At 42.5% G+C, this 17,925-nt stretch overlaps 2 protein-coding genes across 12 annotated transcripts in view; one reads left to right on the top strand and one right to left on the bottom strand.

Moving 5' to 3' along the window:
* The first annotated feature begins 50 nt into the window (after positions 1–50).
* pan3 (poly(A) specific ribonuclease subunit PAN3) lies at positions 51–15,578 on the top strand. 4 transcript variants are annotated; one of them, XM_037078727.1, is made up of 18 exons: positions 51–315; positions 396–819; positions 1,790–1,911; positions 2,065–2,304; positions 2,444–2,588; positions 2,853–3,070; positions 3,463–3,567; positions 3,665–3,722; positions 4,201–4,362; positions 4,913–5,029; positions 5,320–5,421; positions 6,573–6,738; positions 7,029–7,116; positions 7,548–7,687; positions 8,983–9,112; positions 11,529–11,593; positions 11,693–11,831; positions 13,093–13,233. In XM_037078727.1, exons 2-18 carry the CDS (start codon positions 480–482, stop codon positions 13,231–13,233), a joined length of 2,478 nt encoding a protein of 825 aa, XP_036934622.1. In that variant the 5' UTR covers positions 51–315; positions 396–479. The 4 variants fall into 4 exon arrangements, with proteins under 4 accessions (XP_036934622.1, XP_036934624.1, XP_036934625.1 ...); XM_037078729.1 differs by having other exon boundaries at positions 82–819; positions 2,065–2,137; positions 2,234–2,304; XM_037078730.1 differs by lacking the exon at positions 396–819 and having other exon boundaries at positions 90–315; positions 2,065–2,137; positions 2,234–2,304.
* Positions 14,872–17,925, bottom strand: part of flt1 (fms related receptor tyrosine kinase 1) — a 35,193-nt gene continuing 32,139 nt past the window's right edge. For all 8 annotated transcript variants that reach the window (XM_037078713.1, XM_037078715.1, XM_037078714.1 and 5 more), the window contains one exon: positions 14,872–17,881. In XM_037078713.1, coding sequence (XP_036934608.1) covers positions 17,713–17,881 — 169 coding nt within the window. In that variant the 3' untranslated portion in view covers positions 14,872–17,712. The remainder of the gene's footprint in view (positions 17,882–17,925) is intronic.

Here is a 17,925-nt window from a genome sequence, read left to right as displayed (position 1 = left end):
ATGATGGTTGCGTGCACAACCGAGGAGCACCGATCCTACAAACTTGCAGACTGTGTGCATCGCAACAATGTCAACAGTGCTGCAAGTTTCAATTTGCAGCTTCATTTGCAGCAGGTAAGTGCTGCCAAGCGATGTACCCACAATGCAAAGCTATGCTAGCTGGTCTCTAGCAGAGCAGCCTGACTGGGAGCAAAAAACAACAACAGGCTACTTTGCGAAGAGGGCAGCTGCATGGATAGCGACAACAGCGACGACCAGGATTCAGGCGCATGCAATGATATTTCCGTGAACCAAAATGCATCGTAGCCTTATAATGTGAGTACTCTACCGCATCAAGTGATCTCCACCAGCTGAAGCGATATTAATCCGTACCTTTAAGGAGAAACTCTTTGCAGGCTAGCTGGCTAGCTCGCTAGCTATCTGCGTCTCTCTATGTGCGAGTGTCTTCCGGCAGCAGCGGCGGCGGCAGCAGCGGTGCCATGAACAGTGGACTCCCAGCTTCAGCTGCTCCGCTCGGGGGTGCCGGGATACCCAATGTCAAGGTGAAGTTTTGCCGATATTACGCGAAAGACAAAACCTGCTTTTATGGAGAAGAGTGTCAGTTCCTGCACGAGGATCCGTCCATGGCAAACCTGCCACTGCACGGTGGCGGCGGCAGCCCCGTCCCGTTGTCTATGGCCGGGGGTGGCGGGACGCCAACAGGGTATTCCCTCGGTGGCTCCGCGGCGGCCTGTCCGGGCGGCGGGGGGACCGGTGTGTCCAAGAAGGCCGAAACATTGGGGCCTGCAGGCACGTCTCTGGAGGGACAGCTGTTAACCAGTGAGTAACAATTACAGTTGGACAAGGCCTCACACGGGGTGCCTGACTGTGACTTTACTTTTGGGCCTGGTTGGGCTTTGTTAAAATTTAGTCCGAGGATTCACTGAGGCCTCCTCAGCGTTGCCCCAAAACAACGTGGGTTAACTCACATTTAGCTGCCAAACATGATCCACAGCCTTCTGTGTGCAGCTAGCACAGCTTGTGCTTTTTAGCTGTCTTGTGAATAGCTTTGTCCTCGGGTGGTGTTAGTTGTGCTTTTTAACAACACAACATTATCCATGCTGTTGCAGCTTGCACGGAGGAGGCCTGCTGTTTTCTATGACAGCTGTGAGTGGGCAGAAATCCGCGACCCACTAAACGTAGCTAGTGTAGCTAACTAGCCAGCTAGCGTTAGCTAACCTAGCGATAAATTGATCGCTTAAACAAACTTTAATGTGTGTTGTTTTGCCTTCAGAGAGGCGTCGTCTGTTTTAGAACAGATGTCGATAGTTTACTCTAGTTGAATGTTGTATATGTGAACTGTAGTGTCGCTGCTCAGATGTGCTGTAAGTTAATGTTTGCTAACATTAGCGTAGCTACGCTAGTTGCTCACGGAGCATTGTTTTTGCGTTGTGTTGTCGTGTTTTCCAACGTGTGCAAACAAACACCACATAGCCACATGTAACTCCAAAGACAATCGCGTCCACCGTACCTTGAAACCATATACATCAGTAATTGTTGTTAAAAACTTTAGTCACAGATACTGCTGGTGGATACTGCCCTGCGGTAGGCTGAAGTAGTGGCTCACTCTGCACTGCTGGAACTGTTTACATGCTTTGTAATTAGCTGTCATTGGTTAAGCAGACAGTAGTGTTGTCATTAACATGCACATTTGACCTTCTGGTCTCTGTTCAAATACAGAATCATCTCTCAGTAGTAACACTGTCGCTGTAGTTGATATTTGTTAAACTTTTGTTTCTGTCATCCACAGTCCCAGGGATGGAGGGAGCACCCCTGAGCGATGCCAATCTTACCAACTCTTACTTCAGCAGCAGCTTTATTGGGGTCAATGGGTTTGGGAGCCCAGCTGAGTCTAAATACTCAATGATGCAGGTAGGGAAGCTGTAGATGCCTAGTATAGTCTGTGTACACAACAAGTAGTTTCAAAGTTTATGTTAGTCTGGTCACATTGATGCTGTAGATATATATGGCAGTAATCACTGATAAACATGCCTTCAGCTGCTCTGTTGATGTTGGTCTCTGTAGCGGATGACTACCAGCAGCAGCTCTCCCAGTCTCCTCAACGATGGTGCCAAGAACTTCAGCCACAGCACTCATGGTAAGACTTTCACAGAGCTCTGTGGAGCAGTACTCAGCACTCATTCAGTCTCCAAAGCACCACTGCTCATCTACTCCTCTCGTCGGTCTCCTACAGATCCAGTGAACTCCCCGACATCCTCACTGTTCAGTGATTTTGGTGCTCTTAGCATTTCCCAAAGGAGAAAGGTGAGCATACTAGCATCTCATTCTAAAGTGCCTTTTAAAGTTCAGTGCTGTTCTTTGGTTCAAAGTATGTACATATGAACATGTATTTCCAAGAGGTAGATTTCATGTAACCCTTAAATGTTTGTCTCTGTGCTATCAGGCGCCTAACCCGACAGCAAGTGAGTTCATCCCTAAGGGAGCTCCACGTATGGCCACCATGGCTCAGTCCACTGTCCCGGCCTTCCCCTCGCCTATCTTCCCACATCCTGCTCTCAGCAGCTCCACAGCTGCTGCCCTGGCTCCAGGTGAGGGTTTTTTTTTGTGTGTTATAACTGCTGCTCTACTTTATACATGACTCAGTTTTGTTTTTCCATCTTTTGATCTCAAATTGTAAAGTTCATCAAGTTTGGGAATTTCAGCTTGTATGTGGTGCCAAATGTGCAACTAATGAAACACAAGCAGACCTCTGCGGGTGCTGTCGCTTTCTCAGACATTTAATACGTTTGCACCAGTGACTTCAGCATGTCCTTTTCTAAAATAATGTTTCTCTCAATTGTCTCTGATGTTAGGCATGTCTCTGTCTGCGGGATCTTCTCCTCTCCACTCCCCAAAAATTACACCGCACACCTCACCTGCTCCTCGCCGTCGCAGTCACACCCCAAACCCTGCCAACTACATGGTGCCCACCACTGCATCGGACCCGAGCGCTCACATAATCCAGAAAGAAACTGTAGGAGGGACCACCTACTTCTACACAGACAACACCCCGGCACCAATGGCAGGGATGGTATGTGCCACACCAACTCGGATAACGTCAGATAATTCTTGCAGACTTAAGTGTTTGTTGCACAAGAAATGTGTGTCCTAGCCACACATGCCAAACTGCATTCAAATCTATCCAAGTTTAATCTGCTGTTTTTTCATGCAGACCAGTGGAAACACTGCGTATCTTTTTTTTTAAAAAAAAGAAAGCTGTCATTTAGGCCAACTATGGGTTGTAGTGTAGCTTCATATGGCGTGGGTGATATTTAAACCATCGCGTCAAATCTTAGTCAGTTTTGTTTCATCATATCCATTTGTTCAGCTGTGAGCTTACAGTTAAAACATAATACACATGTGCTTACACAGGTTTTCATTTCTCAATAAATGGGAAACTGTCATTTTCTGGTTTCATTGCAGGTGTTTCCTACCTACCATATCTACCCCCCTACGGCACCCCATGTGGCTTACATGCAGCCGAAAGCCAACGCCCCGTCCTTCTTCATGGCCGATGAACTCCGACAGGTATTTCCCACTTGCTCTCTTCACTTTTCACTAAGTATCTTCCCCGTCTTCTTCTCTGGAGGTAATGTCTGATGTGATACCCTTATTTCTCCTCCAGGAGTTGATAAACAGACATCTGATAACCATGGCACAGATTGACCACTCAGAGAACCCAGGTAAAGGGTCTTCTCTGTTGTCACAATGAATGGTTCTTATTCAGGCAATACTTTGTTTGTGCGGCAGAAAGCGGCAGGCTTTAAAACCATTTTATAATTCATGAAACCAAAAAAGACGATTTTGGTGCTCTGTTGTTGGTTTGCACGTAAACAAACCTGCATTGCGTACTTCAACTAAAGTGTTGCTGTGGAACTGATGTTGTCACGGTAGTACGGAAGGGTTTTAAAATATGTTTGTGGTCTTTCAGTGTTTTGCTTGCAGTTACCCATTTTTTTTCCTTCTGTGTTTGTCACGAAGTTGGCCTCAGCTGTGAACAGTCAAATTACACCGTGACATTATATTCAAAGTGTTTATTGTCATGTGCGCAGTAAAGAAACATGATATGAGACCAAACTGTGTAGGAAATGTATGAGTTTTCATATCGGCTATGACCTAGATTCTAAGTTCTCTCTTCTATATGTTGTCTGTTTTTGTCAGATGTACCATCTGAGGTGGACAGCTACCACAGCCTGTTCCCCCTCGAGCCCCTCCCCCCACCAAACCGCATGCAGAAGACCAGCAACTTTAGCTACATCACCTCATGCTACAAGGCTGTAAACAGCAAGGATGACCTGCCTTACTGCCTGCGGAGGATACATGGTAGGAAATGTGACGATGAGCAAATGTTTTTCAAAGAGGCACGAACACATCTCACAACCAAAATAGCCAATGTGACAAAGGAAGCCTGCACTTACATCTCAGTATGACTGTTTACAAAGTGAGATAGCAACCAGGGGGATGAGATGATGCTTAGGTTTTCATGATTCTAGTGGAGAGGTCTCTCTTGAATTAAACTCTCTGAACCAAAGTAATATTTCAGAAAATATATTGGAGGCAACTAAACTTGCATGAGAAAAAAATTGGAATAATCGTTCATTTGTTCCAGCAAAAAGTTCAATAAACATCTTATTGTTTTTAAAGACATTATTGTTGGATTTCTCTTTTAAAAGGAAACAAATGCATTGATGTGCTGAAAACACAAACAGACTTTATTTTAGTTTTCGATGAGCAGTGCAGGACAATAGACAGGAAATGCATATGTTGTCAGGCTGCTGGTATCATATTTTAAGGCAGCACAGGATTGTGCACAATATTCCTGTTTATTTGTAATTCTCTATGTGTCTGTTATTTATCTTGAAAATGTCTCCAGGTTTCCGCCTTGTTAACACCAAGTGTATGATGCTGGTGGACATGTGGAAGAAGATTCAGCACTCAAACTCTGTAACACTGAGGGAGGTCTTCACCACAAAGGCCTTTGGAGACCACTGTGAGTGTACAGTTCATGTACAGGGCTATCTTTTATTCTTGGGATGCAGTATGGAATCGTGCTCCATTTACGGTCATTATTTGTTGCTAAAGTTTTGCGTTATTGGCTCCTAAAGGTTAGCTGGAGCAATGAAGTACTTAATTGGCTGTTGTACTTTATCCTTTTGATTGTTTTGTGATGGGAAACACTTGATGCAGGACACAGTGGCAATAGTTGGAGGAATAAGAAGTATGCACATTGTTTGGTTTTCTGACCTCTAACTCTTTCTTTTTCCCAACCTTTTGCCTTAGCGTTGGTGTTCTCCTATGACTTCCATGCGGGTGCAGAAACCATGTTCAGCAGGCATTTCAATGACCCAGCAGCAGACTCGTACTTTACCAAGAGGAAGTGGGGTGAGTTTGTTTTACCTACCTTCTTCCCTCACCCTGCAGAAATAAACTCATCATCACCTCTGATGCCCACCCCCCCCACCCGCTTGTCACATTTTTAGTTTTTTTTCTTTTTACTAGTTTGTGAATGAGGTCATCCACCTAGATTTATTATTGGCGCTTGTTTTTTTTTTTACATCCCATTGCACGCAGCCGGCTCGCATCTGACACGTGATGGCTCAGTTTTGTGTGTAGAATGAAACACTTTCTCCAAGCAACTTGACAGTCTGAAACTACTTTGGTGGATGTGTTAGGAGTTTGATGTGTCCCAGTTTGACAGTTAACGTGCGTGTCTGTGCAAGAGAGACATGGGGACTTGGAGGAAACTGTGGCTGAAACTGATCCTAGGGCAGGTGCTGTATGGCCTACCTACAGGAATGCAGACAGAGGAAGCAAAACCATTTTAGACCCTGGGCTCTGTTTAGTCTGTAGCAAACACTGATGATAAACCATGATGTATGAACTGTACAAAACTGCACAGAGTAACATACTAGAAAATGCTTTGTGTGTGCGCCTCGTTGTGATGGGCCTTTAGGGAAACTGACATTTGGGCCATCTGTGGTGTTCTCAGTGTGAAGTTGCGGCTTTTGTTTGGTAATACACACCCTAACACTGTCATATGAGTAATGTACCCCAGGGTTTTGTTTCTGATAAGAGCTGAGAAGTGTTAAAAGTAAGAAAGTTCTGAGCTGATGGGGAACAGGATTTCGATGATCAGTGTGGTGAATTCCTCTTATTAATTTTGTCCATAGTAGAGCAGAAGCGGGTAGTCAATAGACAAAAAGAGTATCTGCATCATTTGAATTACTATCTAAACCATTTTTAAGAAAATAATACATTAAACATTATGGCTTAGCTAAAAAAAACAGCATTATTAAATTGAGTAACTTTGGGTTTGGGTTTGACTGTTGGACAGACAAAATAGAGGATTTTGGTGGAATGCGGTTGCTTTGACTGAAAATGACGTGTCATACTGATGTCACACCTGTGATGAACTGTTTTTGCCTGAGAAGAAGAATTGCCAAGGAAGTCAATGACGGTTTGAGGTTTACTTTAGTAGAAACGTCTAACTCTTGTGGTTGCGTATGTTTGATAAGATATGTCTTCATGTCTAGGGCAACATGAACCTCCCCCGCCACGGCAGCACGCAGGCTTGCTCCCCGAGTCTCTGATCTGGGCCTACATCGTCCAGCTCAGCTCGGCCCTGCGCACCATCCACACTGCCGGCCTGGCCTGCCGTGTCATGGACCCCAGCAAGATTCTTATCACTGGCAAGACCAGGTACACATACACACACATATATAATGTGCCAATAGACATTGCTCATCATCATCATTAATTAATTGGTGACAAGAGCCTGTCGCTTATATCCATAAATGGCAGTGTACAGAAGTGCCTGGATTTCAATTTGAGGCTCAGAAGATGTTGGTATGACTGTAAATGCATTAAAAGCAGAAGAGTGTTTTCAGTTCAGGTTTCTTTTTTTCCCTCCACAGCCATGTAGTTGTGCACACTCAAAACCAAGATTCACTCTGCAAACTGTCGACAATCATGGTCTCTTTTCTCTGCAGGTTACGGGTGAACTGCGTTGGGGTGTTTGATGTCTTAACTTTTGACAACAGCCAGACAAATCATCTTGCCCTAATGCCACAGTACCAGGTACCTTGTGAAGTTGACCACAACCTGCATCATACAATGCATTTCAGAAAGTATTCAGACCCCTTCACTTTATGTTGCAGCCTTATGCTACAATCTACACTTGATGCACCAAGTATTTTTTGGCCTTTTCTGGCTTTATTGATAGTACAGCTGAAGAGTGTGACAGGAAACAGGGTAAGAGAGGGGGAGTGACACACAGCAAAGGGACCTGGGCCGGGAGTTGAACCCAGGTCCGCTGCAGAGCCTCAGCAGTCGCGCGCACTACCAACTGAGCTAAACTCTGATTCTGAATGCTGTGAAAATATACCTTACAGAAGAATTAGTGGTTCTGCTTAACATCTCCTGCATGTGTGTTTTAAAGCTCTTTTTAAGAATTGGATTTTATGAGATTTATGTGCATTTCTCTGTCATGTGTGCCTTGTGTTATGTAGCAAGCAGACCTAGTGTCGCTGGGCAAGGTGGTGCTCGCGTTGGCGTGTAATTCCCTGGCTGGCATTCAAAGGGAAAACCTACAGAAGGCCATGGAGCTGGTGTCCATCAACTACTCTTCAGACCTCAAGAACCTCATTCTGTAAGAAAGCGAGTGAAGCATTCCAGAAACCTCCTGTAAAAAAACCCCTAATACCTGCCTCCGTCAGATCAGGTTGAGGACATTGGTCTTGTATCTGTGGCTAACAGGAAAGTGCTGTTAAAGTCCCCTTGTCTCTTCACCTGTTTGCAACAGCTTCCCTTGATTTCCTCTGGCCACAAGACATAATCCTGTGTTTGCGCGGCAGTCATGCCGTGTCAAGGCAGTAACTATGGCCCTAATTATAACATGTATCAGCTCAGGATGTCTGTGAAGAAGTGGTGATAAGCATTACAATAAGATGCTGCATGAACCTCCTGTTTCAATATTAATAATGCAAATTATATTATTCAGCACATTTTCAAAACTGGTGTCTAGAGCAGATATGCTGGATATCTGATACCTGATTGTCTATTTCCAAGAACTAAGACTGACTAATCAGCCACCCACACCACTGATGTTGTTCATAATGGTAGTTGCATCAGCAGTTGTTTCATCTGCACTTAACAAAGACTTTTAGAAGAGAACGACCACAGCACTTTGTAAACAGTATTTGGGACTGAAACATCAGCACTGGATGTTATTTAATGTTGCTTTTCTTGCAGGAAAAAGTTTCAGATTCATGTATGGAACCTTACAAACTTATTGTGTGAGGGAGGAGCTGTGAATAAGTTTTAGAGTTTTAGGTTATTTCAGTCTAGAAGTGCGAAGTCAGAGGCAAGTCCAGTAACTTCTTTCTTCTGTTACTATTAAACTTCTGAGGTTGGTTCAAGCAATAGAATGTTTTCAAAGCAGCCATTTTGAGATTAAAAAGAAGGTTACCAATCACATTATTTAAGGCTCACATAAATGGAACAGAACCTTCATTATTGATATTAGTAACAGCGGTCTTTACCTACTGATTCCCATCAAAGTGGCTGCTGTGCTCAAGGTATTTCTCCAATATGTGTTGAAGTTTACACCTGACGTTTGTAGCCTCCAAAAATGTATTAACGTAACTTTCAGATTAGTTTCAGCAGCAGTTAATTTCAGCAGCAAATACAAGATTATTAAGAATGACGAAGAACTGACGAAATGTTTGGTTTGTCCAACAGTATAGGAGCTTATCCATAGTTGACCTATTAAAATGAGTCTGAAACTGCTCAACCTTTCAAGTTGTACCAGGGTTTACTGTATTGCATTTTGCACACAAGCAGAGCATAATTTGGTTGCCCACAGTAAGGCTGCTTTGGCTTGGGTGTTGGGGTTATTTCTCTGCAGCCTTTCCCACTCACCTGAACTCTGATGTTTTTGTGCAGTTATCTGCTGACGGAACAGTCTCGCCTGCGCAGTGTCAATGACATTATGCCAATGATTGGAGCCCGATTCTACACACAACTGGATGCATCACAGATGAGGAATGATGTCATTGAGGAGGACCTGGCCAAGGTACGCGAAGCAGCACTACCTTTTCGTTCAGGGATAGTTTTCAAAAACTCGAGTGGTGAGACTGAAAACGTGCATCAGAATACAACTTTCAGTCATTCTCTCATCAGGCTGATATTCTTGGGTTGGGGCCGGAAAAGGGGCATTGGTTTGGTGAGCTTAGAGGGAAGTTGTGTACACACAGGATGTTGTATGGTTTATTGTAGGCTTCAGTCTCGCCTCTAGTTAAGTTTCCCCATGTTCGAGTGTAAATGTGTGAAACAACCCCTCACCTCATCTTTCTTCTCGTTAAAGCCCTAACTTCCCCTTTATACCCCAACTCTGTACACACCCACCAAACAAAGTAGTTTGCGTTGATGTTTTTGCCTCCTCCTCAGAGAGCAGATGAGAGCTGTGGGCCTGAAAAACAAGGTTTCTTTTCTGGCCAAACCTGCTTGTGATCTGCTGATATCTGTTCTGTTGACGAGCTTGTCTCCTGTTTATCAGGCCATCTCTGCTATATGTGTTAGCTGAATGTGTATGTGTGCACAGGGAGGAGTAGCAGTGTTAGTAATTTGTCTTGTGAGGGTATTTGTTGACAAGTCATTAAGATTTAAAATCTTTTTGAAACGCAAAACACCAATTTTACGACATAAATGTGTGAAGAACAACACTGTGTGTGTGTGTGTGTGTTAGGTCCTTTTTCAGTCCTAACCAACTCAACCGCACCATGTAGAAAGATTTCATGTCATGTGTCATGGTGGCTGCTTCATTGCACTACTGTTTCGTCAAGCTGCTGGCTTGAGGTAAGAAATTCATATTAACCACTGGTGCACAATTAGTTTAATTATCCACCATGACATCATCCCACGGTTTGTGGATTACAGTTTTAAGGCCTAAAGTTTGGCATTTTCGGTCGATGCTATCTTGTTTTTCTGGGGACAGAAGTGACCGTCTTTGTTTGAGAGTGTGGAGGTTTGGGAGGATATCCTGAGAACTCGATAAGTCATATATCATGTTTTGAAAAAGATTTGATACTAGTCATCGTGACCTTCAACCTAAACCATTTGCTGAGCTTATGAATTAAGTGAGAAATAGAGTCTTTTTCTCATAAGCTTACACAATATCTTACTACTTTTTGCAACCAGTTGAGAATGCAGGTTTTAGGTGTTTTTCACACTGGACCGCTCTGCCCGCATTTTATACAGGCTTGTCTCGACAAGCAAACATAGCCATCATCTGTGTTGCGTCATGACTGAAAATAATTTGTGCACGCTGTAATAACCACATTTTAATGATGTACATGATGGATTTTACACACCCAACAAAACCAAAACTGAAATTAATCAAAATGTATTCCATATATTGCACACCCTTATTTTGAAATGGAAACATGTATAACATATATTCAAATGTAAGTAATTGCATTGCTGGAGATTTGCTGTTAAATGAAGATGCCTCATGCACATTTAGTCATTTTTGCCACGTGTTGAAGACGATGAAACAGCTTTCACATTGTCCTACAGTGCAGAACATATCTGACAGGGTGAAATAGGCAGAGAGGAAGAGGAGGAAGAGGAGGAGGAGGAGGAGAAAGGAGGGGCAGCTAGTTCTTAACACATTCAAACACATTACTGGATTCATCACTGATGTTGGAACTTACCACTGTTGATCATCAGAAGAGACTCCATACAGAACTGGATGTATTTAGAAGAAATTGCAGCTTCTTCTGGTTTGACTTTCAGTAAGGAGGAAGTGTCTTCTGGAAACTCTTTAAAACATGGTGCATCACCATGTATGGACAGGAATTTAAGTGACAGGTTTCAGTTTCTGCGAGTGTTCTCTGCAGAGATAGGCAGCAGTCTTATTTTAAAGGGGTCCATTGTTTTTAAGAAGGAATTGTGACACATCTGCAGAAACTTTAGCTAATTCTCCAGTCATTGACTCATGTTTTTCTCTTTCTTCTGCAGTAATTGATTAATTTGCTTGTTGGCATTTTTTTTTAATCTCCCAACCTCGTGACCTGCCTAATAGCGCATGTTTTTCTTTACAGCTGTGGTGGTAGAAAATCTAAATCACAACAGCCCTAAGACGGCATTAATACTGACTGTGAATGTGTTTTGTTTGCTAAGAAACCACAGCCTCCATCAACACAATCAGCTCCTAATTTGTGCCAAATTCCAAGTTTGAGTTTAAAGTTTATGATTTAACCTCACTAAATTCTAGCAGTATACCACCTGTGCATCTCTACTTAAGGGATGCTGATCGATTGTGTTTGGAACTCCTTTGGAACTGCTGGAGCTCTGAGGTAGATGAATGGGTAAAGAAACATAGCTGTGTTGCATGTCATACCTTCACTCTCCCCAACTGTCCAATGAAGGCAAAGAAACGTATTTTAAAACCTGTTTGCCTCTGAATATAAATCGTTGTTTATTCACAGGAGGTACAAAATGGCCGTCTCTTCCGCCTGTTGGCCAAACTGGGCACCATCAACGAGCGACCAGAGTGAGTAGCTCCTGTGTGAAGACTGGCCAGTTTGTGTCTTGTGTTTCTGTTACCACTCTGTGACCTTGTGTTGTGTGTGTGTGTGTGTGTGTGTATCAGGTTTCAGAAGGACCCGACGTGGTCAGAGACGGGCGACCGCTACCTGCTGAAGCTTTTCCGGGATCACCTGTTTCACCAGGTGACAGAAGCTGGGACGCCCTGGATCGACCTCAGCCACATCGTCTCCTGCCTCAACAAAGTCAGTCAGCTTTCTTCTTTATTTTCCTTTCATTGATTTATTTGATGAACATACAGGAACTGAGTTGTCCTCTGTAATGCAGTCAAGCATGCAAAGTGGCATCTTTTCAGAACATCTGTTCATGCTTCATTTCCACTGGTTAAAGAAACATGCATATACTTGCCAGCTGATTGCAGAAGAGCGAGAGTAAAAGCAGGTCTATTATTGGCGTACTTCCATCAGTCATTTGGTATTTGGTTACCAGCTGGTTGTGAGCAGGAGCAGCGGAAAAGATCTTGCAGCACATTTAAATTAGTTTGTATGCTGATTGTCTACTTCTGTGTTTTCACCGCAGCATTCTCCGAAAAATCATCATATATGTACAAACTTGCCCAATCCAAGTAATAACGTTACATAGCCCTTTTATAACGAGTATTATAACAACCTTTACTTTCTTGTAAATTTGTCACAAGCCGTTTTTGTTTTCCTTCTCCCTCTTTTCACTGCAATGTAAAGTTAGTGTGATGCCATTTAAAGCTGTGGCCTCTTGAACCTCACAAGAATTTGGCTGACATGTTCTGACTCATAACTTTACACTCACATTAAATATAATTCATATGAATATGCGTATCCCTGAAAAAGAAGGTCAGAGGGGTTCCATATGAACTCTTCCTGTCCTTTTTGTATTTACTTAAAGTCCTTCTCCAAAAGTAATTGGTTTGGAGTGGCAACGATTAATTGATAAGCAGAGGAAAAAATAATATTAACTGCCAACTATTTTGATAATGGGACAACCTATTCAGTCATTTTTCAAGCAAAATTGTTGCAGAACAGTTGCTGCTTTGAGTTTTTTTTACGTGAAGATTTTCTACTTTTCTTGGTCATTTGTGATGGTAAATGAAAGGTGTTGAACTGTTGGTTGGACAAAAGAAGCAAATTGAAAATGTCACTTTGGACTGGGGGAAATTGTGATGAGCCTTTTTTCCAATTTAAATGATAAATCGATTTGAGTCAAAATAATCCACAGATTGATTGATAATTCTGTAGTAGTATTCCTAATCTAGTTTGGTGTTGCATAAGATAAAGCTATGCAAAGAGAATATTTGGCAATTTTATTTCCTTGAAAAGGCTTGCATTGATTATCTAGATATCTAGAGAGTTACGTATTGATTTTCTCCCCAAGTAGTTTATCATTTCAAGAAGTCCTCTTTTAAAATCAACCATTATGTTCAGTTTGCAATTCTTTTTCTGTTGTTTACTGATTGTTGTTGTGTTTTCACAGCTGGACGCGGGCGTTCCTGAGAAGATCAGCCTGGTGTCTCGGGATGAGAAAAGCGTCCTGGTCGTGACCTATTCGGACCTGAAGCGCTGCTTCGACAGTACCTTCCAGGAGCTGCAAGCCGCAGCCTCCGGCTCTCTGTAGCGCCCTCTTGGGACCCGGGGCGGGACTGCCCGGACCTGGAGCACACTATTGCACTACAGGGGAGGACCAGGCTCGCGGAGATGACATCAGCATGGCGAAGGCAGCGGGGCAGGGCTTCGTGAACCTCAGTCACATACACTGACCCTGTGACACCAGGAAGGCTTTTTCTAAAGTGTATTTTTTTTAGTTTTCCTACACCCCGCAGCTGAAAATAGTAAAACAAAAGGAAAAAAACAAAAAAAAAAACGAAAAAGGACAAATATGGAAGCTGTGACGAACGAATAAGAGGACATTTTTTTAGATTTGGGGAACAAAACAAGAAACGACTTTTTTCCTGCTTTTATTGTTTATTTCTACAATTGGGGTTTATTTTTCAGAAAAGATGCACTAAGATTTTAATTTTTTTGTTAATTTTTGTTATTTTTATGAATATGTGTGAGTGGCCTACAGGGTGTACAGAGAGAGCTAGTCACACACACACTCGGACATAAATACCAGAGCAGACTAAGAATGAAAACAAACAACAAAAGAAATCCAGCTTTTCTATTGACTGTCTCACTTCTGGCTGGAGACCACACCCCTTCATTGTGACGCACTAGGAGACGGGACGCACCACTTGAGGCATTCATTGGGGCGGGATGGCACCTGTTTGGTCAAACAGGCCAGCCCGCCTTTGCCTTGGTTGTTAGTTCCCCCTTCAGAAAGGACAAACCACTTGGGAGGGTGGGAAGGGTTCTTAAAACTGGAATAAAAAAATAAATGGATTCTGACATTTTAGTTCAGGAGATTGTGGAACATCGGGCTCATATGTGTGGATGGGTGGGCTAGCATGGACTTGGACTTTTGGGGGGTGAAGCGTATTTTTTGTTGGCACTGAAGAAGGGGTGTCTTCTCCTGATGCCGTCTACGAAGTGTTTGTTACGTATGCAGCAACCGCCTTCGGTTAATGGACGCTGTGGTGACATGAACTGCTCAAGGATGGGTCATTTTGGTTTGGCTGTCCAGCACTTGGGAGTAGCCCATGGGTGGGGCCTCTATTGAGGTGGAGCCACAGCTGCCTCTTTGTGGAATGTCCTTATTTTGTCCCCCACCCGTCCTCCTATCCCACCAACGTCCCCCTTCTCTTTCTCTCTGTCACTCTCCCTTCTTCCTGCTTTTATCCCAAACTTCACTTCCCCTCAGGGGATCTTGGCCCCTCGACATTTGAGAAAAAAGTGACGCTTTTTGTGATTTTTCTAGCTGGTTTTTCTCTCTGCTCAGATATTGTGCAGGAATGCATGGCGGGGAAACAGGAGGGCAATTGCCTCATTTCAATTCTTTATTATTCTGTGGACCAATTCCAGCAGGGGTTTAGGGAAAGGGCAGAGGGCGAAGGAGAGAACAGGATCAGGGCACCAACAATTCTTTTTTTTGTTGTTGTTTTATTTGAATTTTAAAGATCGTGATATACAAACGTGCTGGAGACAAAGCAGTGGCTGCTGCCTGTTGCACTCACTCGAACGGCTTGGATTTCTCTCAGGACGACAAACAGCTGGAGGGGCCCAATGATTGAATGTGTTTGGCCGTCATTGGCCGCCCCCTGTCCAGTCAGATAGATGAGCTACAGTGGGAGTGGGTGGGACGTCTTCAGAATGAGGGTTTTTTTTTTTTTTTTTTTTTTTAAAGGAAGTTAACATTGTGGAGATCATGCTGTGAGGGATTCCATGTTGCCCTTGAGCACGGGTCATATTCCACTGATGATTTGAATCAAATTAACTGAACCTGCTTCAAAGAGATCAATCTGTGCTGTCTCAACCCACTGCTCTCGATTAATTCGTCTTGTTCTCAGTAGCTTGTGGCGACTGAAGAAGGACAACAGGGTCACACAGCGAACTAAACTGTCAGTTATAAGACAAATCAAGATGAAAGGGAATAAACGAGAGCAGTGTCTTGGCTGAAGTCGATGGTCTGTACTCGAGGGCAACAAACCTGCAGGGAGCCAGCTGTGTTAGATCATGTACTACTTCCTCAGTTTTAGTGAAATGAACAGACAAAAACATATTTGGTGAATGTGGTGCTTTAGAAAATAAAACCCTCGACACACAAACACACATGCTTACCTTCAGACGCACACACACACAATCTCCCCCCAACTCGATCTACACAATGTCAGTGCTCATATCACTATCTTCCACATCATAACACACACTCCAGTTAATATTAGTGACGACCATCTTCTCCTCCCCCACATCAGCACACCTACAATCACCATCTTAGTATGTTTTATGCCCCTCTTGTGTTCATTGTCTCAAATTTTGCAATATTTGTGTGTACAGCAGTATTTTAATAAAGAATACCAAAACTGATACATGCAGGATCTTGTCTTTTTTTTTGCATTAGATTACAGCTGTTAATGTACAAAAGTTAAACTGTTAAACAAGTTATAGAAGCATAAAAACAACACTAAGGTCAACATGTAGGTTATTTAATGAGTTGCACTTACATTTTTTGATTAATCATCTCTAAAACTGAAAATGAAGGCAAATAAAATGCACTTCATCAAAGCTGAACAAACCTTGAAGTCACACTAGACGCTGTTAAGATATAGTTCTGGCTCACTTCCTATAAAATGAGATGCCTGAGATGTCGATAATCTGTCAGCTGGGACATTCGCAATGCAAAGGGACACATGCAGTCTGTATCTGGATAACAAGAAATGTGCAAATGCAGGAAAAAATTGGATTTCACTGTCCAGACACAGATTCCATATCAAAGGTTTAGTCATCCCAAAACTGAAAAGATGGTCATTATCTAATCACCCCCGTGACGATGGAAAGTGTGAAGTTCTGTTGACATTTCTAGAGCTTCATGATGAAACTGGGTGTGTGACTCAACTTAAGTAGATGGCGACTTGTTTTAAAAATGTCAAAATAACCAAAATAAACCCATAAAATGATTACATACAGCCCTTCCAGCATAATCATAATCTCTGGAAACCCAGAGATCCCAGATACACCCAAGACATTTTTTTATTTTTGCGTAATTTCTAAGGTGAAATGTTCACTGCAGCTGATGTGAAGCTCCAGAAATGTTTCTTTCCATCAGTATGGGACTGAGTAGACAAGTGAATTTTCATTTGTGGGTAACCTTATCCTTTAATACCAGGAAGTAGATTAGACACCAATATTGTAGTGGATCGACAGTATCTGGTGATTTTATGTAATGCAGGGATGCAGCTAACAATTGTTTTCATTAACACTTTATCTGCTGTGATTCGTTCGTATTATATTTAGTCAGAAAATGGTAAAAAAAAAGAAGTGGATCTTTGAATACCTAGCCTGACTGTCTAAAACTAAAAGAAATATCTAGTGACTGTCATCCAGGACATAGAAAAGCAGCATGTTCTTACAGCTGAGGAGCTCGAAGTTGGGAATGGTTAGTGTTTCTAGCCTATAATTCAAAATTTTCTGTTGATCCAATAATCATTTCAGCTCTGACGGTTTGGGAAAAAAGAACATTTGATGAGGAAAATAATGACAGCTGAATCGACAATAATTGAATTATATTGCAAAAAAAAAAAAAAAAAAAAAAAAACAGCATGAGAAAATGTATATATCATACATTTTTGTCAACCCTGAATGACTTAAGTGGATTCTATATCAAAGGATAATCAATATAGAATTAAACAGACACTCAGTTGCCAGATTATGAAGCATATCTAAGTAAAACTAGTGTGAACAAAAGCCTTGCAACAGTTTTTATTGAAACCGTTTCATTCGACTGAACGGTAATCTCGGTCATTCGTGTCACATTACATTTTGATACTACTGGGATGCAGCTTTCTAAAACAGCTTCAATAAAACATGAACATTGTAACCCTCGAGAAATTAAATGTTACGGCAGAGCTGCTGTGTTACACTGTGTTAGTTTTACTTAGATGTACCTAACAACCTGGCAACTAAGTGTTTATTTACATTCACGAAAGGTCCGATACAGACATGGACAACTCATCCATGAAATGATCAGAGGAAAAGAGGAAAACATTACAGCATTCAAATAAATACAGACCGATATACCCTGTCTAGAAACTATAATTCAGTGGATAATAACTTTTTTCCAGCATATAGAAGCTGTGCAGGAGAAACAATTAATTCATACAGCAGTGTTCCTCTTCACAAAGCTCAGCACATGAGGTACCAATACAATAAGCTCTGATACTTGTAGGTCAGTAAATACATTCTGCGTGTGATAAGTACTATCGGGTAATACTTAGCTGCTCTTGGAAGGCGTTATGTGTAGTAATGCGAGATTATACTGGGGTTTTGTTTAAAATCTGGAGAAAGAGGAGAAGAGGACAGAAGGATACATGCAGATACTGAGGTAGAGGACGCAAGTTGAAAAGGTTAAAAAAAATAATCAGACCTGACTGACTAAAAATGACAAGCGGGACAATATAAACAACCTGTGTGAGGGCATCAAAGAGTTGGACAAGAACAGGTGCTAGAGGGAAGGGTAGAGGAAGGCTGAGTTGTAGTCCGGTGGAGGGGAGCCGCTCTCGTCGGACTCCCAATCACATGGCAAGATGGACGGCTCGTCATCACGGAGACCTGTGATGTCATTGCACAGGAAAGGCATCTGGTTGTCTCGGCACTTAGCGAAGGAAAAGAACCTGAAACATAAAAATTAAGAGTCATTATTGTTCTTGTTATCCGC

Source organism: Acanthopagrus latus, chromosome 19, assembly GCF_904848185.1.
Source record: "Acanthopagrus latus isolate v.2019 chromosome 19, fAcaLat1.1, whole genome shotgun sequence".
Taxonomy (NCBI): Eukaryota; Metazoa; Chordata; class Actinopteri; order Spariformes; family Sparidae; genus Acanthopagrus; species Acanthopagrus latus.
Note: the sequence above shows the minus strand (reverse complement) of the source record. Positions and strands in the feature narration are given on the sequence as shown.